The sequence below is a fragment of the Lynx rufus genome, unplaced genomic scaffold (assembly GCF_022079265.1).
Source record: "Lynx rufus isolate CCGP_SWC_20201006 ecotype Redwood Valley unplaced genomic scaffold, mLynRuf1.p SCAF_17, whole genome shotgun sequence".
NCBI classification, from domain to species: domain Eukaryota; kingdom Metazoa; phylum Chordata; class Mammalia; order Carnivora; family Felidae; genus Lynx; species Lynx rufus.
In genome coordinates, this window is record NW_025814831.1 from 14,707,108 (window position 1) to 14,729,540 (window position 22,433).

The following is a 22,433-nucleotide window of genomic DNA, read 5'->3' on the forward strand; positions in this document are numbered from 1 at the left end:
TTGTGCAGATACTCGGTGGTCCTGTGTTTGTAAATCTGGGGACACCTACATGTCCCATAAAAGCATTTTAGAACCCAGACTCTTTTCCCCTAGAGTAGAAACTAGCCAACTGTAATTTTATCCAACATACTTTTGTTTCAGGACTAAAACTACAATTTTAGCCCTCTCCATTTTCTTCTTAAGTGGAGATGCAGGGCCACATTGAAGAAAAGGGACTGGTCTAGGAGACAGATGACACATTATCACCCAGGGTTTCAGTGTCCTTAGCAATAGTGTAAAAGGGGATGAGGATTTCTCCCTTGCCTGGGTATGTATGATTGTGATGATTGATGACAAAACGTGTGGGGCAGTACTTTACAAGCTCCAGGAAAATAGAAATTACTAGAATCTGGAGGACAGGCATGATCTTAAATTCATGAGATGTTAACAAAGAATTGAAGTGTTTAGGGGAATAAGTCAAACACAGAAAAAGTTAATTGCTAATTCTCATATTTCTCTAAATAGAAACAGTTTGAGGGTGAGGTGAATTTGAATACATGCAGTTAACTTGTCTAACGAGAGCTGAGGTCTGCTGAGCTGAGCCTTCGCCTGTGCAGAGGCCATGCACATAACGCCTTCGGTGTCTTCTTTTCTTTTGCAAATATAAGATACAAGAGGAAAGGAGACTCCTGCCTTGGCATTAACCCTAAGAAGCAGTGCATATCCTGGGAGGGGGCTGCCACAGAAAAGAAGCACTCACACAAGCATGTCGAGCGCTATTTCACGAAGAAGAGCGTGGGACTAATGAACATTGATGGAGTCGCCGTTGGCGGTAAAACCGAACCTCCCTCATCTGAACCGGTCTCATTTATCCCAGTGAAGGGCTCGGATGATGTGGTTCCTCCTGTTACGACCTGGTTGAACCCTCTGGGGATTTACGATCAGTCCACCACGCAGTGGTTACAAGGACAGGGTCCTTCAGAGCAAGAATCAAAGCAGCCAGACTCACAGACAGACAGAGAGCATGCCCTGCTCAAGGCCAAAGTGGAGGAGTTTAACAGGAGAGTTCGGGAGAATCCCCGGGATATTCAGCTGTGGATGGCATTTGTTGCTTTTCAGGTAAGTGTCGCCGTCCCAGTTCTCTTACCGGAGTGACTGTCCTAGTTTGGGGAAAACAGATTTGCTGTGCCGCGGTTTTCGAGCCCCTGGGAGGAACCCTGGCACTGGGCGTTTGAGGATGATTAGACTGGAGCCCTCGCCCTGAACTTGGTCAGACTGAATAAATGCAGTGTGGGGTAGCGTGTGCTTCCGTGCAGAACTTGGGGGTGGGATGAGGGAGTGACCTGCTACTAGGGAGTGAGAAAGGGCTTCCAGAAGAAGGTGAAATCTGACCCGAATCTGGAAAGAAGAGTAGACGTTCACCAGGCAGGGAGATGTACCCGTGGGGTATAGACAGCGTGCAAAACACGCAGAATCCAGGGGAGAAGGTGGTGTTCACACCATTCCCTGGTCAGAGCTGTGCTGCTCCCGTCCCAAAGTACATGGCTTTGTCTTCGTCCTACTTCTCTGTTGCTGAACCACGTGTACCATTATCCTATTTTGCCTCACATTTGGCTGTTTTATTGGTAAAGTTGGCTCTTGGGAAGCAGTTTCCAAGATACTGCACCCTGGCTATTGATACGTGATCGAAGTTTGAAATGCCGGAGCGTAGACAGGGAAATAAACGCAAGATCAAACATATCAGGTGGCACAGGTGCCCCAGTAGCAGAGTTTCCACTCAAAACAAAAACAAAACAAAACCCTGATAAATGCTTATCAAGAAAGCAGGACTAACGAGTGATTCTGAGAGGTGACGGGCGGTGCGGCCCGGAAGGGCTGTGAGCGTCTCTGTCCCGGCGGTGAGCGTTTGAGGCTCCCCCACTGCCGTTCGCATTTGTAACTTGATGTTTTTGTCTGGAGGACGAGGTCATGCAGAGCCCTGGCCTGTATGCCATCGAGGAAGGAGAGCAGGAAAAGCGGAAGCGGTCTCTGAGGCTCGTTCTGGAGAAGAAGCTGGCCATCCTGGAGCGGGCCATCGAAAGCAACCAGAGCAGCGTGGACCTGAAACTCGCCAAGCTGAAGCTCTGCTCCGAGTTCTGGGAGCCCTCCGCCCTGGCCAAAGAGTGGCAGAAACTGATCTTTCTGCATCCCAACGATACAGCCCTGTGGCAGAAATACCTTTTATTTTGCCAGAGCCAGTTTAGCACCTTTACGGTGTCAAAAATTCACGGTCTGTACGGCAAGTGCTTGAGCACCTTGTCTGCCGTGAAGGACGGCAGCATCTTATCGCACCCCGCCCTGCCGGGCACCGAGGACGCCATGTTTGGTAAGAAGCCGAGGACCGGATCCCTTTGTCTGGGGGGAGCTCTCCTTTCTTTCGGCTTTCGCCAGAAATGAACACTTAGTTTTGCTTTACTTTAGAAGTGTCGACATGGATAAAACTGATTTAAACAAAAAAGCATTGGAATTCCTTGTGATTACCACAGATGTTCCCCTTTCCAGCTTCTTGGTCGGGGGCAGGGGGTGGTGGGGTGGGCATTAGAGCCAGTAAAGTTAGAGAAGTATCACTGGCCTGGAAGTTCCAGCCTTTCTGCTTGTTAACCGAGGAAACCTAGAGAAGTCTGGAATGTTCTGGCTGTCCGTGACCTTCTCTGTGGAGGTGCTTGTCTGGCCATCTCCCCCGTTCTAGGATCTCAGGCTGTGGTGTTCAGGGGGAAGCCCCAGCTGACTGGAGGTCGTTGTGTAGATGCGGTTCTTTTTTTTTTTTTTTTTTTTAATCTTTATTTGAGAGAGAGAGAGGAACAGAGGGAGAGGGAGACACAGAATCTGAAGCAGGCTCCAGGCTCCGAGCTGTCAGCCCAGAGCCCAACACAGGGCTTGAACCCACAAACTGCGAGATCATGACCTGAGCCAAAGTCGGACGCTTAAACCGACTGAGCCACCCAGGCGCCGCTGCCTAGCAGCAGCTCTTATTTTGCTGTTAACCGTTCTGGTGTGTCCCAAAGGAGGCTAGAATAGAAACTGTGTCCAGTAGTGAGCTACCGAAGGCAGCATGTGAAGCAGGAGCTGGAGAATATCACTCTTGACTCGAACCCTGGGTTTGCCCTTCCCTGGTAACCTTGCCTGTTCCTGAACCTGGTTGAGTGCCAGTTTCTCCCTCAGCACCAGTGGTATAGTACTTGTTTTGGAGGGTTATTGAGCACATTACCTGCACATTACCTGAGACAGCTCAGTGTGTGGCACACAGCAGGCATTTATTTGATCAAACCCTTGCTATTTCTGTTACCTTCCAAAGATAGAAATATATTGCTCCAGAAATAATAAGCACTTGCCACGCTGACATAGAGTCTCATGTTTGATACCGTTCGCGGTATGCTCATACAGCTTAGTAGTATTTAGTAAATGGAATTGTACCACAGTTGAGACAAACCAATGTCTTCGAGCATGGAACCCTGATTTGCTTACAGCTGACTCTGAAGAGATGATGAAAGCTGCCGATGGTTACTGCCATCTAGCTTTCGGCACACATCTCTGCTTTCTGATGACAATCTACATCATCCTTTCCCGAGAATTTTTCGTGGCATAATGAGCTTTGAATATTTGATTAACTGTTCAGACCAACCTTTTGCCGTCTTTTCCTATAACATATGTAGTTTTTGTCAGTATTTGTATTCCACGATGGTTTCATATAAAAATTGGGATAAATGTACATCATTTGATTACAGTACCATTGTGAATCCTTTTAATAAGGACATGTGTTATTACAGCTTTGAAATTACCACAGTAACTAAATTTGGAGAAAAGATATTCTCAGTGTGGAAATGCACATTTTTGTTTATTTTTTATTTATTTTTAGAAAGAGAGTGTGAGTGAGTGTGCACAAGGAGGGTAGGGGGCGGGGGGAGAGGGGAAGAGGGGCAGGGGGAAGGGCAGAGGGTGATGAGAGAGAGAGAGAGAGAGAGAGGGAGGGAGGGAGGGAAGTGGAGGGAGAGAGAGGGAGGGAGGGAGGGAGGGAAGGAGAGAATATCTCAAGCAGGTTCCATGCTGAGCACAGAGCCCGATGTGGGGCCTGATCCCATGACCCTGGGATCATGACCTGAGCCAAAATCAAGAGTCGGAGACAACCGACTGAGCTACCCAGGAGCCCCAGAATGCATGCTTTGGAAGCTGTGTTCTTTCCCTTTGATGCTGTTAACAGGAGTCTCCCTTCTGTCCCCGTTTTCAGCTCTCTTTCTTCAGCAATGCCACTTCCTGCGGCAGGCTGGTCACTCTGAGAAGGCGGTCTCTCTGTTCCAGGCCATGGTCGACTTCACCTTCTTCAAACCCGACAGTGTGAAAGACCTGCCCACCAAAGGACAGGTGGGGGTTCTGGTTGCGTGGCCCACCTCCCTCTCTCCTCCCTCTCCCGTTCTTCTCTCTTCTGGGGGCAAGTGTGATCCTGGGAGATGGTGCTGGTATTTTTCAAATATCCTGTCCTCCTTTGTATCAGTCTTGCTGAGAATTATTTCTCAAGAGTATTGTGGTGATCCAAGGAAAATTCCATAATGAAGGTGGTGAAACATGGAGAGATGAAGGATTTCCCCCCCCCATATAAAGACTCACTATGTCCCCCCTTTTTTCTTAGGAGCTTTGTTTCAGTGCTCATTGTCCTCACCAGGCAGAGAAGCAATTGTTACGCTTCTGAAGTCACATCTTAACTCTGTCCTACCTTCGTGCATTTGAAATTCGGTCTTACATCATTTCCCCAGTTAACATTTCCACCACCTAAGATCTTCGTGGGAATTGCAAACGCTGTTACTTGGTGGTGGTTTGTCAACACATGTCCTAATGGGGGATCTGTTATCATTTAGGTGACACATGAACATTGCCCATATTTGTGATGTTGAAGCAGTAAAAACATTCTACCACAGAGCCGTATAAGAAAGCCTTCCTTTCCCTTTTTCCTTGGAAGAAATCTCAGTTTCCTGCTTTGCGAAGGGGCTCTGGTGGAAGATGGGTAGGATAGCTGAATTTATGGTGAACTTAAACAGAGGTCTTGAGAGGCTGAGGTCTCCATCTTGTGGAATGTCCGTGAATTGCATTTGAAGACTATTTTTATCATCATTATTTTGATCTGTTTTTTCCTAGGCAAAATTGGGTTAAAGAATATTGGTTAATATTAGTATAACTGATTAGCAGTATGATAAGCCAGATAACATTATTTTAAGATGTGCTTTGCTATTTTAGGAATATGCCGTGCCGTAGACGTGAGTCTCAGCTGACTGCGGGGCACAGGGTGTGTGCTTACGGGGGCAGGATCGGAGTGGCCCTCATTGCCGCCCTTTGCCGACACTCACTGTCTGTGATGAGGACAGCGACTTGTGGGGAGGGCACTGCCCGGGACTGTGAAGCGTCAAGAGCCACTCGCCCAGAGTGTCCACCGTTGCACACTCTGGAGATTTTAAATATTAGTAGCACATGTAGTCTCAAAGCACTTGCAAGGCAACTTTGAAATAAGGCTTTTTCTTTGGTGACGTACCATATCTTTATAACGGAGAGACCTCGTTACCATACACGGCATAACATCAAAGAAGCAGAGTCTGGTCTGTTTCAGTGGGATGAATAAATTGGTTATCACCGTCACACTTAAAAAAAAAAGATACACTTCTTTTTCTAGAGTGACTTTCTTCGATCCCTCCTGTAACAACAAGACCCGTGGAGAGGGGGGTGGTCTTCCCAGCTCCCCTTCCCGAGGCGGCTGACGGGCCCTCGGTGCGGGGACGCAGCCCTCTTCCTAGTGTGTGTGGTGCTCCTCCAGGCTCAGGCTGGACGGTCCTGCGGCTCCTGGGCCGTGGGCCACCTCGTCCTCTTCAAAACGTTTCTTATAAAAGCTTCCATTGAGCAAGTCGTTGGTTCACTTTTAAAGTCCTTATTGTCAGCTGATGAGACGATTGCTCTCCTGTTCGTGGCTGTGATCACTTCTCTTCCACGGGGAATTACTGCACTGAACTGGGGTCCACACACAGCGGACCTAATGCCCCAAACGCATGAGAGCTGAGGTGTGATCCCAGGGCCTGGCTTTAACACGCAGGCCATTTTCTTCACCAGATGCCTGCCATGTGCCATTCTCTGCTGACAAGCGTTTATTGAGTCCCTACTATGTATTGGGCACTGTGCCAGTTAGGAACACAGAGTTGAGAGGTCATGCCATCAGGAGCTCCCAGGCTGTCCTGTTGAAACTTTGAATCAATCCCCTTCCCCACAGAAGGTCTGGAAAGCAACATGATTTCAGGTATTCAGGGGCCCAGTGGCTTTAAGGGAACTGGCAGTGTCACTGTTCCCAGTTAGACTGTTCTACAGCAGGGTCAGAGCTGGGAAACCGTTCCTCTCCCACTCAGCTGGAGGCCCTCCCTTCTCGGTGACCACGGCTGGTCTTTTTGTCACTGGTTCTCAGAAGTGGTAGCTCGTCACTTTTTGCCGTATTGTGTTCGTTGTAAGTCACTGGGTCCAGCCCTCGCTCAGGGGTGTGAAAGCCACAGGGCAGGGGTCAGGGTCCTGGGGGGCTATTTTGGAGGCTGCCCACCACACTACGTAATTAGTTTTTTCTATTTTGGGGATGTATCCCACATCTACTAGGAAGACTGATGGCGAGCAAGATTTCTGCCATGAGCCCCTCTTACGCCAGTCAGAACGCACTCTGCTCAGTGACTCAGCAGTTTTGTACAACTTAGGCTAACCTCCATATTTTCATCCTGAACAGGTGGAATTCTTTGAGCCCTTCTGGGACAGTGGGGAGCCCCGGGTTGGCGAGAAGGGCGCCCGAGGCTGGAGAGCGTGGATGCACCAGCAGGAGCGGGGCGGCTGGGTGGTCATCAGTCCAGGTAAGGCGCCTCTCAGGATGCGTATGCCTCTGCCTTTTTCTTCTGGAATGTGTTTTCGTATCTTCATGATTATTTCTTTATATGTGTAAGCTGTTTATTAGTCCTGAAGAACATTGAATGTCAAAAATACGTCAAGTGGTTGCATTTGGAGAATAGACTGTCCTTCACCCTTAGGGTGTTTCACTCAACCCCTCAGGCCTTGGGAGGGTTCGAGTTTCTTTCCAAGGGCAATAATTTTCATTTTTCCTTTTATAAGGTTGCTCCTGAAATCCCCCCTCTCCCTGCCCCATTTAGCGTGTACTTAAGTCAGTCTTTCTCTTTCCTTGGCAGTGGACAGACCAACAAATCCTTTGACAAACACTTGCCTGTTTAGGAATACTGTGAAACACTAACTAGCATTTGTGTAACTCATTCTAAGTGACCCCAAAGCACGTTCCAGATTTACACCCTAAGACACCACTGTCCAATAGAAACATAATTCAAGCCACAAAAATAACTACATTTTCTAGGAGCCACATTGAAAAGGTAAAATGGTGGGGCGCCTGGGTGGCTCAGTCGGTTAAGCGTCCAACTTTTGCTTTCGGCTCAGGTCATGGCCTCATGGTTTCGTGGCTTTGAGCCCCTCATCGGGCTCCATGCTGACAGTGCGAAGACTGCTTGGGATTTCTCTCTCCCTCCCCCCTCTCAAAAAAATAAATAAATAAACATAAAAAACTAAAAATAATAATAAAAAGGTAAAATGGTGAAATTAATGGGAATATATTTTGTTTAACCCAGTGTGTCAAAACCTTAATATTTCAACATGTAACTAATAATTTAAACATTGAGATAGTTTGCATTTTCTTTTTCATACGAGCTCTTTGAAGTCTGGTGTGTATCTTACACTTTCTAGCACATTTCAGTTCAGACTTGCCACTTCCAAGGGCCCCGTAGCCGCATGTGCGCAGCTGTCGTACTGGCCAGTGCAGCTCTCAGCTCCTTGGGATTTCACACCCTGGTTTTGTTGAAAGTGCAAGGGGGCCCCTCCTCACACACGTCACCCTTCTGGCCACGGCGTCTTCACCTGAGGAACGAAAACTCTGGATTAGCCGCGGTCAGTGTGTCTGTGCAGCGCTCCAGGCCGGGTGGCCTCTCTGGCCCTTCAGGTGCCCGGGGCAGCTTTGCTGGGGGCAGCGCCATCAGGGAAGGTCACGCTCGCTTGGCTCAGCTACTTTGACTCTCCCGGAGTGTTCTCTCCCAAAGAGAACTGGAAACCTTCTTCAGGCTCGCCAGGGGTTCCTATATGAAGAAAAATGACCTGCAGGGCAAAATGCTTGTAGGTGTTACCCTCTTAAGCCAGTGAGTCTGCAAGACCCATGAAGGACCAGAAAATGGAAGTCTTTCTGGTGGTAACTTCTCTTTGAGGTACCAGCTCAGCATGCCTCTCTGTGTTTCGGCTGCTTTTTTTGTTTTTGTTTTAATGGGCAAGACTCTTAAAGTGCATGGAATTTATGTTGTAAGGTTTACCATGTTCTGTGAGAAGAAAGTAGAATTCTCATAGCAGTGTCCAGGGACCAAGTTAACATTACTTCTCTGAAAAGTGCTCAAAGGCCCAATAGTTACTCATAATCAGATGTGAAGTTTGTTTTCCCAGAAAGGTAATGCAAGTGGTAAAACCTTGATTTTTAATGTCAAGTTACGGACATAAGTTGGCGTTTCCGTTACGGAGAATCTTCTATTGAGTTAAATGAATTTAGTGGGATCCTTCCAGAAAACCAACAGGATCAGAAGAAAGGCTGACCGTTTCTTGTTTCCAGAAAAATGAAATGATAACTATTCTTTGTTTTTGCTTTAAGTTTTCTTGTCCATCTTGACAAGGTCGGCATTTAGAGTGTAGTTGGTATTTATCATTGATTCTGAGGTGTTTTTTCTTCATACATCACAGCTTATTTCTTCTCTCTCACCCTCACTTTCTGTTAGTCTGTGTTGTTACATATTTATATATGTCTTTCCAAAACCATGTAATCTGTTGAATTTCTAATGTAATAAGTTCAGGTATCTAAGTCTGATGTGTGACTCACAGGTGATTTCTCTTAATGGTGAGAGGTTTTCAGTGTGGTTAAAGGGTTACCTTAAATGTAAGTCTTTAGAAGAAGGTGATAAATAGTTAAATTTTACCTTTCTTTGATAACTCAGAAGAGTGTTTAGATAGAATATTGAGTTTATTTTATTTATTAAAAATTTTTTTTTAAACATTTTTATTTCTGAGAGACAGAGAGCATGAGTGGGGGAGGGACAGAGAGAGAGGGAGACGCAGAATCCCAAGCAGGCTCCAGGCTCCGAGCCGTCAGCACAGAGCCCAATGCGGGGCTCGAACCCACAAACTGTGAGATCATGACCTGAGCCAAAGTTGGACGCTCAACCGACTGAGCCATAGATAGAATATTGAGTTTAAAATGCAAATGTACAGGGGCTCCTGGGTGGCTTAGTTGGTTGAGCATCTGACTTGGGCTCAGGTCATGATCTCACGGTTTGTGAGTTCAAGCCCCACATTGGGCTCTGTACTGATAGTGTAGAGCCTGTTTGGGATTCTCTTTCTTTCTCTCTCTCCCCATCCTCCACTCGCACTCTTTCTCTCAGAATAAATAAATAAACTTTAAAATGCTAATGTACACATCATGCCTTTAAATTCTCTGGAGTTCTTGTTACTCATTTAATTTGAAATAGAGATTCACAGGAAGTTGGAAAATACACAGGGAGGTTTTGTGCCCCCTCCCCCCGCCCCAGGGCCCACCAGCGACTGTGCAGTCGTACAACCTGGAAGTGACCCTGGGGCGGTCTCCTGTGTGCGCACGCGCGTGCATGTGTGAGTGCGCGTGCGCACCCGCGCATCTCATGGCTTGACGAGCTCTCATTTGCTTGCGTGTTTGGTGCTGTGCAGCCTAATCGCAGGCGTGGCTTCCTGTAACCACCCCCGCTGTCGGAGAACGATTCGTCACCACCGGGCTCCCTGATGCTGTGCCTGAAAGCCATGTCCGCCCCCACGACCACCGCAGAGGACCACTGATCTGCCCTCCACCCCTGTTATTATGTTGTCACGTTATTTTACATGTTAGATACGTGGAATCATAGGGCGTGTGACTTTTTAAAACAATTTCCTGTTGTAAAATACACACAAAATTTACCACTTAAAAAACATTTTTAAATATATGGCTCAGTGGCATTAACTACATGCATACTCTTGTGCAACTGTCTTCACCTCTGTCCATCTCCTCAACCTCCTCATCTTGCCCAGCTGGCACTCTGTACCCATTAGGCAGTAACTCCCCATTCCTCTCCCCACCCTATCCCACCCCGGCTGACGGCCACCATGCTACTTCCTGTCTCTGAATTTGACTATTTTAGGAACCTCAGATAAGTGGGATCAGACAGTACTTGTTGTGTTGTGACTGGCTTATTCCACTTAGCATAATGTCTTCCAGGTTTGTCCAACGTGTAGCATGTGTTAGTACCTCCTTTTTTTTTTTTTAATTAAAATTTTTTTTACTGTTTGTTTTTGAGAGAGAGAGAGAGAAGCCATGAGCAGGGAGGGGCAGAGAGAGAGGGAGACACCGAACTCAAAGCAGGCTCCAGGCTCAGAGCTGTCAGCACAGAGACTGATGAGGGGCTCGAACTCACAAACCGTGAGATCATGACCTGAGCTGAAGTCAGACGCTCAACCGACTGAGCCACCCAGGCGGCCCTCAGTACCCCCCTTTTTAAGTCTGAATGGCATCCGCATTTTACTTATCCGTTCACCTGTCCACGGACACTTGGGTTGCTTCACCTTTTGCAGCTGTGAACATGGAGTACACGTGTCTCTGAGAACCTGCTTAGAGTTCTTCTGCACGTGTGCCCAGAAGTGGCAATGCTGGATCATGCGGTAGTTTTAAAAACTTCTCCGAGGCACCGCTATGTTGTTCTCCAGAGCGCTGTACCATCTTCTATTCTCCCCAACCTGTGCACAAGGGTTCCAGTTTCTTCACATCCTCACCAACATTTGTGTTCTGTGTGACTTCTTAAGATTGACTTTTTTTTCACCTAGCATCATTCCCCTGAGATCCGTCTGAATTGTTGCACGTGTCCATAGTGTATTCACATTTACTGTGAATAGTAGGTGTAGACGGATCAGCTCGTTTCACCTACTACTGTGGGACATTTGGAGTGTTTGCGGGGCTTGGCCACTATGGATAAAGCTGCCGTGGGTGTTAGTGTGCAGGTGTTAGTGTGTACGTAGGTTTTCATTTTTCTGGGATCAGCACCAAAGACTGTAGTTGCCAGGTCTTTGAATAAGTGCGTGTCTAGTTTTATAAGAAACTGCCAACTGTTTTCTGCGTGGCTGTACCAATGTATATATCCTGTTTGTTTATTTTTAAATATTGAACTTTTCTCCTCTTCCATTCTGCATGTTCAGAATTAGGAAACAAAATGAAAGTACAGGATAATCTTGAATTACCTTTTTTTGAGAAGTGGACACCAGTTGTAGTCATAAGGCCACTGGCTGAAAATTCTGGTGGCTTTAGAAAGGTTGAACCAGTGCTGTCATTAAATATCATTTAGCGTTCTAGAACTGTGTTGTCCAAATACGTAGGCACTAGCCACATATGACCATTTTATTTTATTTGAAGTTTATTTATTCTGAGAGAGAGTGAGCGAGCAGGGAAGGGGCAGAGAGAGAGAGTGGAGAAAGGGAGAAGCCCAAGCAGGTTCCACGCTGTCAGCAGCAGAGCCCGATGTAGGGCTCAAACCCATGAACCGTGAGATCATGACCTGAACCGAAACCAAGAGCCAGACGGTTCCAGACACGTAACCGACTGAGCCACCCAGGCGCCCCCACATGTGGCCATTTTAATTAAAATGAAATAAAAAATTTAGTTCCGGTATCAGCTACATTTCAGGGGCCCAGTAAGTCACATGGCTGGTTGCCACCGTATTAGACACATGGGTACATATTATGTCATTATCACAGAAAGTCCTCTTGGGCAGTGCTGTTCTGTAATGTGCGTATTCCCATTTTAATTGCTGTGATAGCATTAAAAATCATCTGATTTCATTGGCTAATCTTCCAGGGAGTTTTGGGGATTTGATGGATGATGGCAGAGTCCCTCGGTGCCTCTGAGTCCCTGGGTGTCCCAGAAGGCTGGGCCTGGGTCTTACTCATCATGGCATTCCAGGGCCCCCCACAGCAGCTGGCGTAGCAGAGCGGTTGGGTGTCCGTGGCCGGTGAGGGGGGCTAAAAGTCCCGTTCTTGTCTAGATGATGATGATGATGAGCCAGAAGATGAGGACCAGGAAATAAGAGAGAAGAGTCTGCCCAGGTGGCAGATCTGGCTTGCCACCGAGCGGTCCCGAGACCAGAGGCACTGGCGGCCGTGGCGCCCTGATAAGACCAAGAAGCAAACCGAGGAAGACTGTGAGGATCCAGAGAGACAGGCAGGTCCCCCGGCCCAGGAGGGAGGCCGGCCTTGGGGTCTCTGCCTTCTCCCCGTTCCCCTGGGGTCTGGTCACCTGAAAGAAGCTTGCTGAGCTCACTGTCTGAGCACTCACCTGGCTTGGGAGATGTTAGCTTTTGCTCCTGTTTCTGTCTGTGGGGACCTCCTGGGCCACTGGTGGCGTGGGAGCTTGGAGGAACTTGACCAGGTAGTTCCTGTCCCCAGGTAAGGAGGGCAGGCTTCCCCGGAGATTGTCTTCCAGGTTATTCAGTTACTTTTTCACACAGAAGCCTGAGGACTCAGGGTTTTAAAACGTGGTATCGCCGTCCTAGATTCTTTAACCGCGTCCACTTTCCCCGCAGCACTCTGGGATCCTCAGAGGTACAGCAGATAGGTTTGATTCCAGAAGACAAGAGGACCTGGATGGAGAGGCCGTGTCGGGACAATCCGTGTACCGCTTGTCTTGCTGGGGAGGGAAGTAGCATTTACCGAGTCCTGGCTTACGTCTTGACTTACCGAGTCCTTGACTTACGTCTCACGTTATCTCACTTACTATCATCGAATGCCTTGGTCTGTGCTGCGCTGTGTCTAGTGACCAGCAGCTCTGACGATTTACATTAAAGGAAGAGATTCTATTTTGAGACCTGAAACTGACCCAGTTTCATAAGACACCAACTATACTGCGTGGCTCACAGCATGTTCTAGGTACAGACAGGGGGCGGGGGGGTGGGGGTGTTTGCAGTGGCGAGGCTTGTTGGCTTCGGCCTGGTTTGTGGTCTGTGACCCTCACAACCTACCTGCCTTGAGGGTGGGGATTTTTGCCTGCTGCCGGGTCACAGTGCGTGGACGGTGCTTTTCTTGGGGTGAGTGCTCGGCTAATGTTCCTGGATGGTGAGTGAATATTTGAAGCCAGCTCTGCTCCAGGCAGAGGAGTCAGCATGGGTGCCTGGAATGTTTGGGGTGTGGCGAATGGGGTGGCCAGACTGCAGTTAGGATCAGGAAAGTGGGGAGCTCTGGGCAGGAAGGAGGGGCTGACTTCAGGGAAACCTCCACTCCACTCTCGGATGTTTGGTGAATGGCCCATCGCCAGGCGAGTCCCTTTTCTGGCCGAAGCTGATTGTGTCGGGAGGAGTAGGGTCTTGGTGTTTGGGTTTTATGGCGCTCAGGGTCACCCTTCCAGAAGTTCATTCTCAAGGCTCAGAATTCCAGCCATTTTCTGGAAGTTCGTCTCTGGACCAAACTGCTGCTGTGAGCCGTTCCTTGTCCCTTAGCTTTTCCTCCAATCAGAGCCTGGAGTAGAACAGCTTTCTGATTAACTGACGGTTCTGACGAGTAGAACCCCAGGGCGTCCAGTTTTATTATGCTCGTGCTTTGCTTTCCTCTTTGCTGAGAACCACAGGGACCAAGCAGGTCAGCAGCGCCCTTAGACAAAGGCTGGTCTCTGTGGCCTTACCTTTTCAAGTTACTGCATGAAATCATCTGTGGACATTTGCAGTTAGCGTTCTCTCTTCTAATTGCTCTTACCTCGTGGTCCATGGCTGCTGCCTTTCCTTCCTGCCTTGCTACTTTTTATCTCCTTTTGGGCATAGTTTTCATTTCCGAAAACAATTTTGTACAAGGAAATCACCAAATAATAAAATTATTTTCTATCTTAATAAACAGTGTTAACTGTCGTTAACTTAGAGTAACCACAAAAGCAAATATGTGTGCTTTCAGAAGTGAGTATGATTCTAGATTTTCTGTGAATCCATTAGGCTCCTTTGGAAGGTTTTGGCTTAAGCCTGCCAACAGTTCCCTCCAGCTCTCTGGAGCCCTGTGAGGCCTCTGACTTTTTTGTATCTTTCAGGAAACCTAGCTCTTGTCCGTTTAAAATTTAATATGAATAATATCGAGTCATTAGCACATCCACATAAAAAGAGCTGTGGGGAAAGTCATGAAACCCTGTTTGTCACAGTAGACAAACCGAGCTCCCGAGCAGGCCCCTTCATCTCGTCTCTCTTGCAGGTGCTGTTTGATGACATTGCCCAGTCTATGATCCGTCTTTCCAGCCAGGATCTTCAGTTTCAGCTGGTTGCGGCCTTTCTGCAGTTCCTGGGCGTGCCTTCTGGCCTCAGCCCTCCAGCCTCCTGCCTCTACCTGGCCATGGATGAGAACAGCATCTTCGATGACGGGCTTCATGACGAAATGCCACTGACTTTTCTCAACCTTTCCTTTTCCGGTGTCAGCTGTGTTGGCTGCTCAGACCCACTGGGCCGCCGGCACTGGACCCGGGGTCACAATCGAGAGGGCGAGGAGTTCATCCGCAACATCTTTCACCTTGTGATGCCTTTGTTTTCAGGCCGGGAGAGGTCTCAGCTCTGCTTCTCTTGGTTACGGTACGAGATCGAGAAGGTAACTCTGGCCTCCTCCACCCCACGTGGGGGCTTTGTACATGATCACGGGGCTCTTGGTGTTCCTCGGAGCACTGGGCCACACCACCTCCTTGTTCGGGGACCCCAGAGGCCCCTGGTGTGTGGCTGCCCCTGCCGAGGGGCCGCGGGGGGGGGGGGGGCAGGAGGAAGGGGGGTGCAGCTTGCCAGTGACTGGGGCCGTTTGTGTTCGCACTTCTGCTGCCAGATGTCTGGGATTATAGGAGCAGTTAGTGTGAACAGCCAGGCCTAAGCGTAAGCAGGGGTTAGAGGATTTCGGGGTTTATTAAAATAGATAAAATAAGCTACTTGACCCTGCTCCTCATATCCGTTTGCTAGAAATTTGTCTAGGGTGAGCTCTTCTGCCCTCTGCCGGTCACCAGTCAGTGGTGAATCTTAACACCCACGGTTCTGACGCCTGAGCTGCCGATCCACACACCAGGTTGTATCTGTCGGATAAGATGTGGTGGCCACCTCTCACGGGAGGAGACTACTCGGGGTGTACGAGCCTTGTTTATAGAGGTTTGGATGCAGTCGTGTGGGGGCGCCTGTGGCCTCGGTACAATCCTGAATTGTTTCCCAGCTCAGGGAGCCTCAGGTTTTACCAAACACGTGAGAAAGGCGGGAAGTGTCGACACCTGTGTGGCTCTCTAACACTGACGGTACAGGGGGGTTGCCGTAAAATCCCAGGGCACTCGGGAGTCCTTTTCTTTTTACTTCTAGGTCATTTGGTGTCTGCACACTAAAAACAAGAAGAGGCTAAAGTCACAGGGAAAGAACTGCAAGAAACTAGCCAAAAATCTCTTGAAGGAGCCAGAAAACCGCAACAATTTTTGCCTCTGGAAGCAGTACGCACATCTGGAGTGGCTGCTCGGCAACACCGAGGACGCCAGGAAGGTGTTCGATGCGGCGCTCAGCATGGCGGGGGGCAGAGACCTGAGGGACCGTGAGCTGTGTGAGCTCGGCCTCCTCTACGCCGGGCTGGAGGCGGAGCTATTGCCGGACCCGAGAGGGGCCGCCGCGGCGCGAGCCGTTCACGTACTGACCAGGCTGACGGAGCAGGGGCCCTGCGGGCCCTACTCCGGGCAGGCGCTGGCCGTTCACATCTTGAAAGCTCGGAAGGCGTACGAACACGCGCTGCAGGACTGTTTGGGCGACGGCTGTGTGTCCGCTCCGGCTCCCAGCGACTCCTTCGACCGCCTGACTAGCCTGGTGAAATGCTTCATGCTCTTTCAGTACTTGACCGTAGGGATCGACGCGGCCGTGCGGGTGTACGAGCAGGTGCTCGCAAAACTGAAGGGCTCTGTTCCCCCAGGGGGCTCCGGCCCGGAGGACGGTGCCCGCGCCCAGGGCCCCCACGGCGCGCTGGAGGCCGTGACGCTGATGCACACGAGCCTGCTCAGGTTCCACACGAAAGTCGGCCTTTACCCCCTGGCTCCTCTGCGACAGGCTCTCTCCGAGGCGTTAAGGTTGTACCCAGGCAACCAGGTGCTTTGGCGGGCATACGTGCAGATTCAGAGCAGGTCCCACACAGCCAGCGAGACCAGAAGATTTTTCGACGCGGTCACCAGGTCTACCAAACTCTTGGAGCCTTGGTTGTTTGCGATCGAGGCCGAGAAAATGAGGAAGAGACTGGTGGAAAGTGTTCACAGGTGAGTACAGACATCTTGTTCGTGTGTCCACAGACCTTTGGGGCACGCCTGCCGGGTCCCCACTGCCCTGCTGGGCCCCAGGGATCCGGAAGTGAGTATGGGCCGGTGCTGGAGCGCCCGCCGTGGATGTTCCGGGTGATGGCGGATGACCTGTGGAAAGAGGAGTAAGAGCCTTGCAAGTGGCCACAGCTTTCATTAGGGGCCTTCGTGGCTGCCTCCCTAGGCCGTGCTTTTTGGGATCCTGAACCTTGCTTATGGCGTGTGGGCGGTGACGGCCAGGCTTTCGGCTGTCCGAGGAGCTGTGCTAAGAGCACGTGGACCAAGAGCCCGGGCCTGGAGTAGGACTCCGGATCCAGATCCCAATTCCTCCGCTTGCCAGCCGTGTGGCCTTGGGCAAGTCCAGTCACCTCTAACGGGCTCCCCTTTTGTAACGTGGGAACGGTTGAGAGCCTGCCTCTTAGGGCTGCTCGGAGGGGCCGCTGAGGTGAGTGCTGAGTCCAGAGGGAGCGGGAAAGAATTACCAGTCTCTGTTGTTGTTCCAGATGCTAATAGTATCAGGCTTAACTGTTACCTCTTGATACAGCGTTTGTGTCTGAAGGTCGGGCGGTGGTCTTGGGGACACCTTAGCTTCGGCATTATCGTTCCTTCCAGATCTTTGCTGTCGCTTCACCCTGACCTCGTAGAAGCTGGCTACTCAGAGTTGCCTCTGAACAGTGTTTCACTTCGTTTTTTATTTCTTCCGTTGGGATTTTGGCCACTCTATTTTCCTTAAATGGAAAGGACTTTCCTCCCCGTAAGGTAGAATTTGCATTCCGCTGATCAGAGGGTAGGCTTTCTTTAGAAAACAGAGAGCAAGGAGTTTGCGGGTGACGTCTAGGCAGACTCTGGTGTAGAAAACACACAACCCTGGACGCTGCCTTCCTCTGGCCTCGGAGGGGCCACATCATGTCTGTACTCTGCACCCCTAGCGCCCCCACACCTGGGACAGCACCATCCCAGACACACTCTGGTCCTGCCGATGCTGCTGTCTGCTGTCACTAATGTACCTCTTCTTCCTGTGGCGCCGTGGGTGCGAGAAGTGGCCTCGGAGTCACGCGAGCCTGTGTCTTGCAGGGTAGATGGTAGAGAGGTCCACGCCACAATTCCCGAGACCGGCTTGACACATCGCATCAGAGCCCTGTTTGAAAATGCGTTGCGGAGCGACAACGGCAGCCAGTGCCCCTTACTGTGGAGGATGTACCTGAATTTTTTGGTAAGAAAATATGTAGAGTTTTTGTTTTTATGCCGAGCTTTGCTTCGTCACAAGTGAGAAGTTAGAGGCGTCCGGTCGCCACCTCCTGGCAAAGCTGGCAGGGGCTTGCTTTTGCCCTCACGCCTCCGTGGCCTCGCTTAATCCTCACGGGAACCCCGGTGACTAACGTCCGGTGTCTCAGGACTGGGCAAGAGGTCGCGGGTTGTGGATCTCTTGGAGTTGACTTTGTTGAGTCAGCAACTTGGAAGTGGTCTGAGCTTTCATTGGAAAGAGACCTTAGTTCTTTGCCATCTGTTCATAAGAGTCCCCAGATCCTGATTCTGTTCTGTCACGAAAGGTAATAAGATTCACCCTAGAATGTCGCTTTTACAACGACCTCTCCAGAGAAGCTTTGTCTCACTGAAAAGTACCGTGGTGATTGAACATGGTGCAGTGCCCTTTAATTTTGCTGCTGTGCGTGTGGGGGCTGCTGGGTGGGTCCTGGGCTTCAAACGTCTGTGAGTCAACTTTGCCTTTGGTTCGGGACCTGGCCTCAGGACGGGCCTCATTTGCCACAACACGTCTACTGCCACGTTGCATGGCAGTTTAGAAACCTAGGCTTCTAGGCCACTTCAGTGTTTGAGCTGAAGGCTACTAAACCACGTGATCTGTAATGAACGTCGTAGCTTTCAGAAGCCAGGAGTGATCTTCCTTATCTCTGTTTCCACTGGGTAACTTAAGACAAAGTTTGTGGACTTTTCCACTTGACAAAGGACAGAGTCGGGTGTAAAGAGCAAGTAAGTTATGGATTAGGAGAGCTCTGGGCCTCCCCCCCATCTTTGCAGATCTCAGAATTCATGTGGGTGTGCCCCCCTCTCCCCCCGACCTCTGAAAGGCCCGAGTGGCAGGGAGGACGCGTGATCCCGGGACAGCCGCCTACTGGCCCACCGGGGACAAATAGGCACTTCCTTGTGGGCGGAAGTCGGCATCAAGATGAATTACCGCAAAAGTTTGTGTGTTTTTGTGACATTTAAAAAACCCCAGAGCTCAGAGTTGGTATTTTGACGCCCGTGTGTGACGGGGAAACCTTCAGAAGTCCAGGTGCTGGTGTGGTGTTCACGGCGCACTCGTGGTGGCGGCCTGTTAACCGGGGGTGCAGCCAAGGCAGCGGCCAGAACGGGTTCCAGGCGCACCTCCGCTCCCGTGGGTGGAGCCACAGGAGCACTCAGCCGAAGGAGAGGAGACGCTCCCTAACATTTCCAGCGCCGTTACCGCGCGAGCCTTGGTCAGCAAGTGAAAGACCTTGAAGCGTAAGAAGCGATGGCTCACGCGTCTGCCGGTTCTAACGTCTCCCGTCTTGGTCGGTAGAGATGGGTGGTGCGAGGTGGACCGGGCGTATTTTTTACAAAGATCTTCCATGAGCCAGATTCGGATTTTGGACAAAAAAACTCTTGTTGACTTGGGAGAAAAGAATGGGGGCCCGTGTGGGATTTCTCCTTCTGGAAAGGTTAGCACTGGACTGAGGGGGAGTTAGAGCCGAGTTAGAGCAGGACTTCTTCTCACAGCTCCTGAGGCATCCGGGTCGGTTCCCAGGGCTCTGATAACCCGGGAGAAAAATCAGAATAGGGCCAGAATGCTGGGGTGCAGGCCGCGTGTGCAGGGAGAGGCCGAAGGGAGCCGGCTCCATAAGGAGGGCTGGTGCTTTGGCTGGTTGTGTCTTTGTGCCTTTCCAGGTGCGTGTGCGCACGTGTGGATTTACTCACTTATTTTCTTTGGGAGAACGATGGAAAGAATTAGTTTGTTGTTGGCCGTGGCGAGTACAGGAGAAGAAAGGAATTGGGGAAACAGTTAACTTTTCCCACTGAGGTTTGGACTTAGGTTAAAACCTGTTTGGGGGGCGGTTCCAAATGTGCTGTTCTCCCTACACAGTAACCAGCGCTTTCCCACTGAACCTTGTTGTTTTGGATAAAATTACAGTTCTTTTTTTTTTTAATTTTTTTTTTTTTTTAAGTTTAGCCATTTATTTGGAGAGAGCGAGGGAGCACAAGTTGGGGAGGGATAGAGAATCCCAAGCAGGCTCTGTATTGAGCATGCAGAGCCTGACGTAGGACTTGAATTCACAAACTGTGGGAGATCAAGACCTGAGCTGAAGTCAGACACTTAACCAACTGAGCCACCCAGGCACCCCTCGTTCTTTTTTAAAAAAATTTTAAGTGAACTCTACTCTCAGCATGGTGCTCAAACTCACAGCCCCAAGATCAAGAGACGCACACGCCATCGACTTAGCCAGCCAGGCACCCCGAAATTGCCATCATTTTCAAGATTCTTCGGGTGTTTTGATCACGTACCTGCACAATTGGGAAAGAAACTAGAGCGTATAAAGCGGTCCGCTGGTGCTGTGGGCTCGATGAAGTCAGTCTTACTAACAGAAAAGGGAGCAGGGGCACCCAAGCCGGTGGTCACCGGATTGCATTTTACCCTCCGCTGCCATTTCTTCTTTCCCATTGACCGCTAGCAGAAGTTAGAACATATTGAGAGGCCAGCATGTACGAGAGCCTCTTTGGTTCACCGCGCTGGTGCTGAGTACGTAAGCCTCCGGAGGGACCCTCGGAATCCCGGATCCACCCGAGCACCACACCCCTGCCTTCTGCTCCTCCACCAGCCGTGTCCTCTACAGTTCTGTGCTTGTCCCGTCCTGGTGCTGCGGGTCACGGAACACACGCCATGGTGGCGGTACCAGCCCTTCCCCACGGGCTGGCCCACTGCAGCCGAGCCCCCAGGTGGATTAGTACAGGGTAGTTTCTGTAGCCCTAGACTCTCTGCTTCGAGTAATCATTTCTGTGATTTGCCCCCTGCCTCAGGTTTCCTTAGGAAACAAAGAAAGGAGCAAAGGCGTGTTCTACAAAGCACTTCAGAATTGTCCCTGGGCGAAGGTAAGTTCCAGAGCCCCCGAGATCCACACATTCCCAGGGACCTTCCCGCCAAGCCTCGGTGCCCGCCCCTCTCCCGTGTCCTTGTGGACAGGGCCCATGCCAGACCCTTTCATCGTGCAGCTGTCCCCCGTGGAGCCTCAGCTGATGGGCGATTGATTATTTCCTTTCCTTGCGCGTTGCTGTGGGCAAGGGGGTCCGTCATTTGCCCAAAGCTCAGCACAGATGCTGAAAGCATTGGGGTCTGTGTCCCAAAGCCCGGTCAGGAGGTGTCAAAAACAGGGACAGAGATGTCCACCTAGTCCTGACCCCACTTCGGGAAGAGAAGGCTTTGCTGGAGTTCACCCCTTCCACCCCACTTCTGTGAGTTGGGCGTCCTGCCCAGTGAGGCCAAAGGGGAGCGCAGGCTGTGGGGGGTGGCGTGGGGGCAGCTGGCTAGCGCTGGACCCCTGGCCCTAGGTGCTGTACCTGGACGCCGTGGAGCACTTCCCCGAAGAGATGCAAGAGGTCCTGGACCTGATGACGGAGAAGGAGCTCCGGGTGCGCCTGCCCGTCGAGGAGCTGGCGCTTCTGCTGGAGGACTAGACCAGGAGGGAACGGGCCCTGCCTTCCGGGCCTCTCGCCTGCCCCGCCCCCGACCCCCCCCCCCCCCACCGGAGCCGGGATGCGCAGGACGGGGACGCGTGTGTGTGAGCACGTGTCACGAGACCTCCACTTTTCAAGTTTCTTAATTCTTAGTAATTTGGGTCTGGGTTATCAGTCTTTTACCTCTTGCACATTGTTTGGATGTGTGAAGGACACAAAACCATTGTTTACATATCGTATATGTGAATGTGTGTACGTAGGGAACAATCCTGCCAAGTGAAAACTAAACCCGTCGTGGCTGGTGTGCGGGAGGTCTGTTCCACTCCTCTGCCTGGCCGTGAACGTTCCCCACTGGCACCCTTGGTGGTCCTGCCGTCGTGGTAGGAAAGGTCTGGTTTCTGAGCACTCGGACCTCTCCCCGCAGCTGGTGAGGAGAGCAGCTTTTGCCCTTAAGAGCCGTTGAAAACTTGGTGTTCTGGCCTCGCTCCCATTTTAAAAGTTTCTCATTATTTGCTAGGCTCTTGATGCCACCTCCCTTCTGTGGACCAGGAGCATCACCTGGGGGCTTGTTAGAGATGCAGCCTCCGGGCCCACCTCAGCCCTTCTGAGTCTGGGCCTGCACTTGAACAGGCCCCCCTGGGGACTCAGGTGCACCAAGTGTGGGGGGCACTGCCCAAAGGACCCCCGCGGCAGGGGAGTGTGCAGGCGGCCATCTGAGAAGTGCAGAGTGGAGCCAGCGCCTTCCCACCAAACCCACCCCTGCCTGGGGGCTGTGACACAGAGGCCCAGACCCAGACCTGCCAGGCCACATTCTTGTTTTGATTTCTGAGGGTATGAATGGAACGAAACGTAAATATCCACATTCAGACCACTTTCTTCTGAAAAGGACACGCCTTGCAGTCATTATTCAGGACACTGAACTGGGAGGAAATTGCTCTATCTTCCCTGAGGTCCTGCTCTAAGGGAAACGCGGACAGCTGCTGCCTCTATCCTGATCTCTAGAACGGCTGAAGTTGTATTTCTTTGGCATCTCATCCAGAGAAGCCCGTGTCGTGGAAGAGAATCTTGCCTAGAAACCAGCGGACACTGGTGGGGGAGAAGGGCGGCGGGTCAGGGCACCCGAGGAAGGTGGCTGGCCAGCCAAGTGGACGCTTGCCTCGATCTGCCCCGCTTCCTTCGCGGCTTCAAGACCGAACTGTTCAAGAGAGGGGAGAAGTGCCGGAAATGGATGAAGAAAGGTAAGGGGAAACTCTAACAGGTTTTGAGAACCCTTGAGGGGGGTGAGGTTTCTGAACCTAAG

The 22,433-nt window shown here is 50.7% G+C and overlaps 1 protein-coding gene across 3 annotated transcripts in view; it reads left to right on the forward strand.

The window, feature by feature from the left end:
* The window catches only part of NRDE2 (NRDE-2, necessary for RNA interference, domain containing), a 55,674-nt gene that overhangs the window by 23,924 nt on the left and 9,317 nt on the right, over nucleotides 1-22,433 (forward strand). For 2 of the 3 annotated variants that reach the window (XM_047080232.1, XM_047080231.1), the window contains exons 5-14: nucleotides 648-1,098; nucleotides 1,939-2,344; nucleotides 4,244-4,377; nucleotides 6,758-6,878; nucleotides 12,153-12,328; nucleotides 14,332-14,718; nucleotides 15,459-16,387; nucleotides 17,501-17,639; nucleotides 20,480-20,551; nucleotides 21,008-22,371. In XM_047080232.1, the coding sequence (XP_046936188.1) occupies nucleotides 648-1,098; nucleotides 1,939-2,344; nucleotides 4,244-4,377; nucleotides 6,758-6,878; nucleotides 12,153-12,328; nucleotides 14,332-14,718; nucleotides 15,459-16,387; nucleotides 17,501-17,639; nucleotides 20,480-20,551; nucleotides 21,008-21,133 (2,941 nt within the window). In that variant the 3' untranslated portion in view covers nucleotides 21,134-22,371. Of the gene's footprint in view, nucleotides 1-647; nucleotides 1,099-1,938; nucleotides 2,345-4,243; nucleotides 4,378-6,757; nucleotides 6,879-12,152; nucleotides 12,329-14,331; nucleotides 14,719-15,458; nucleotides 16,388-17,500; nucleotides 17,640-20,479; nucleotides 20,552-21,007; nucleotides 22,372-22,433 lie in introns of those variants that run through there. The other variant, XM_047080233.1, reaches the window with a different exon arrangement.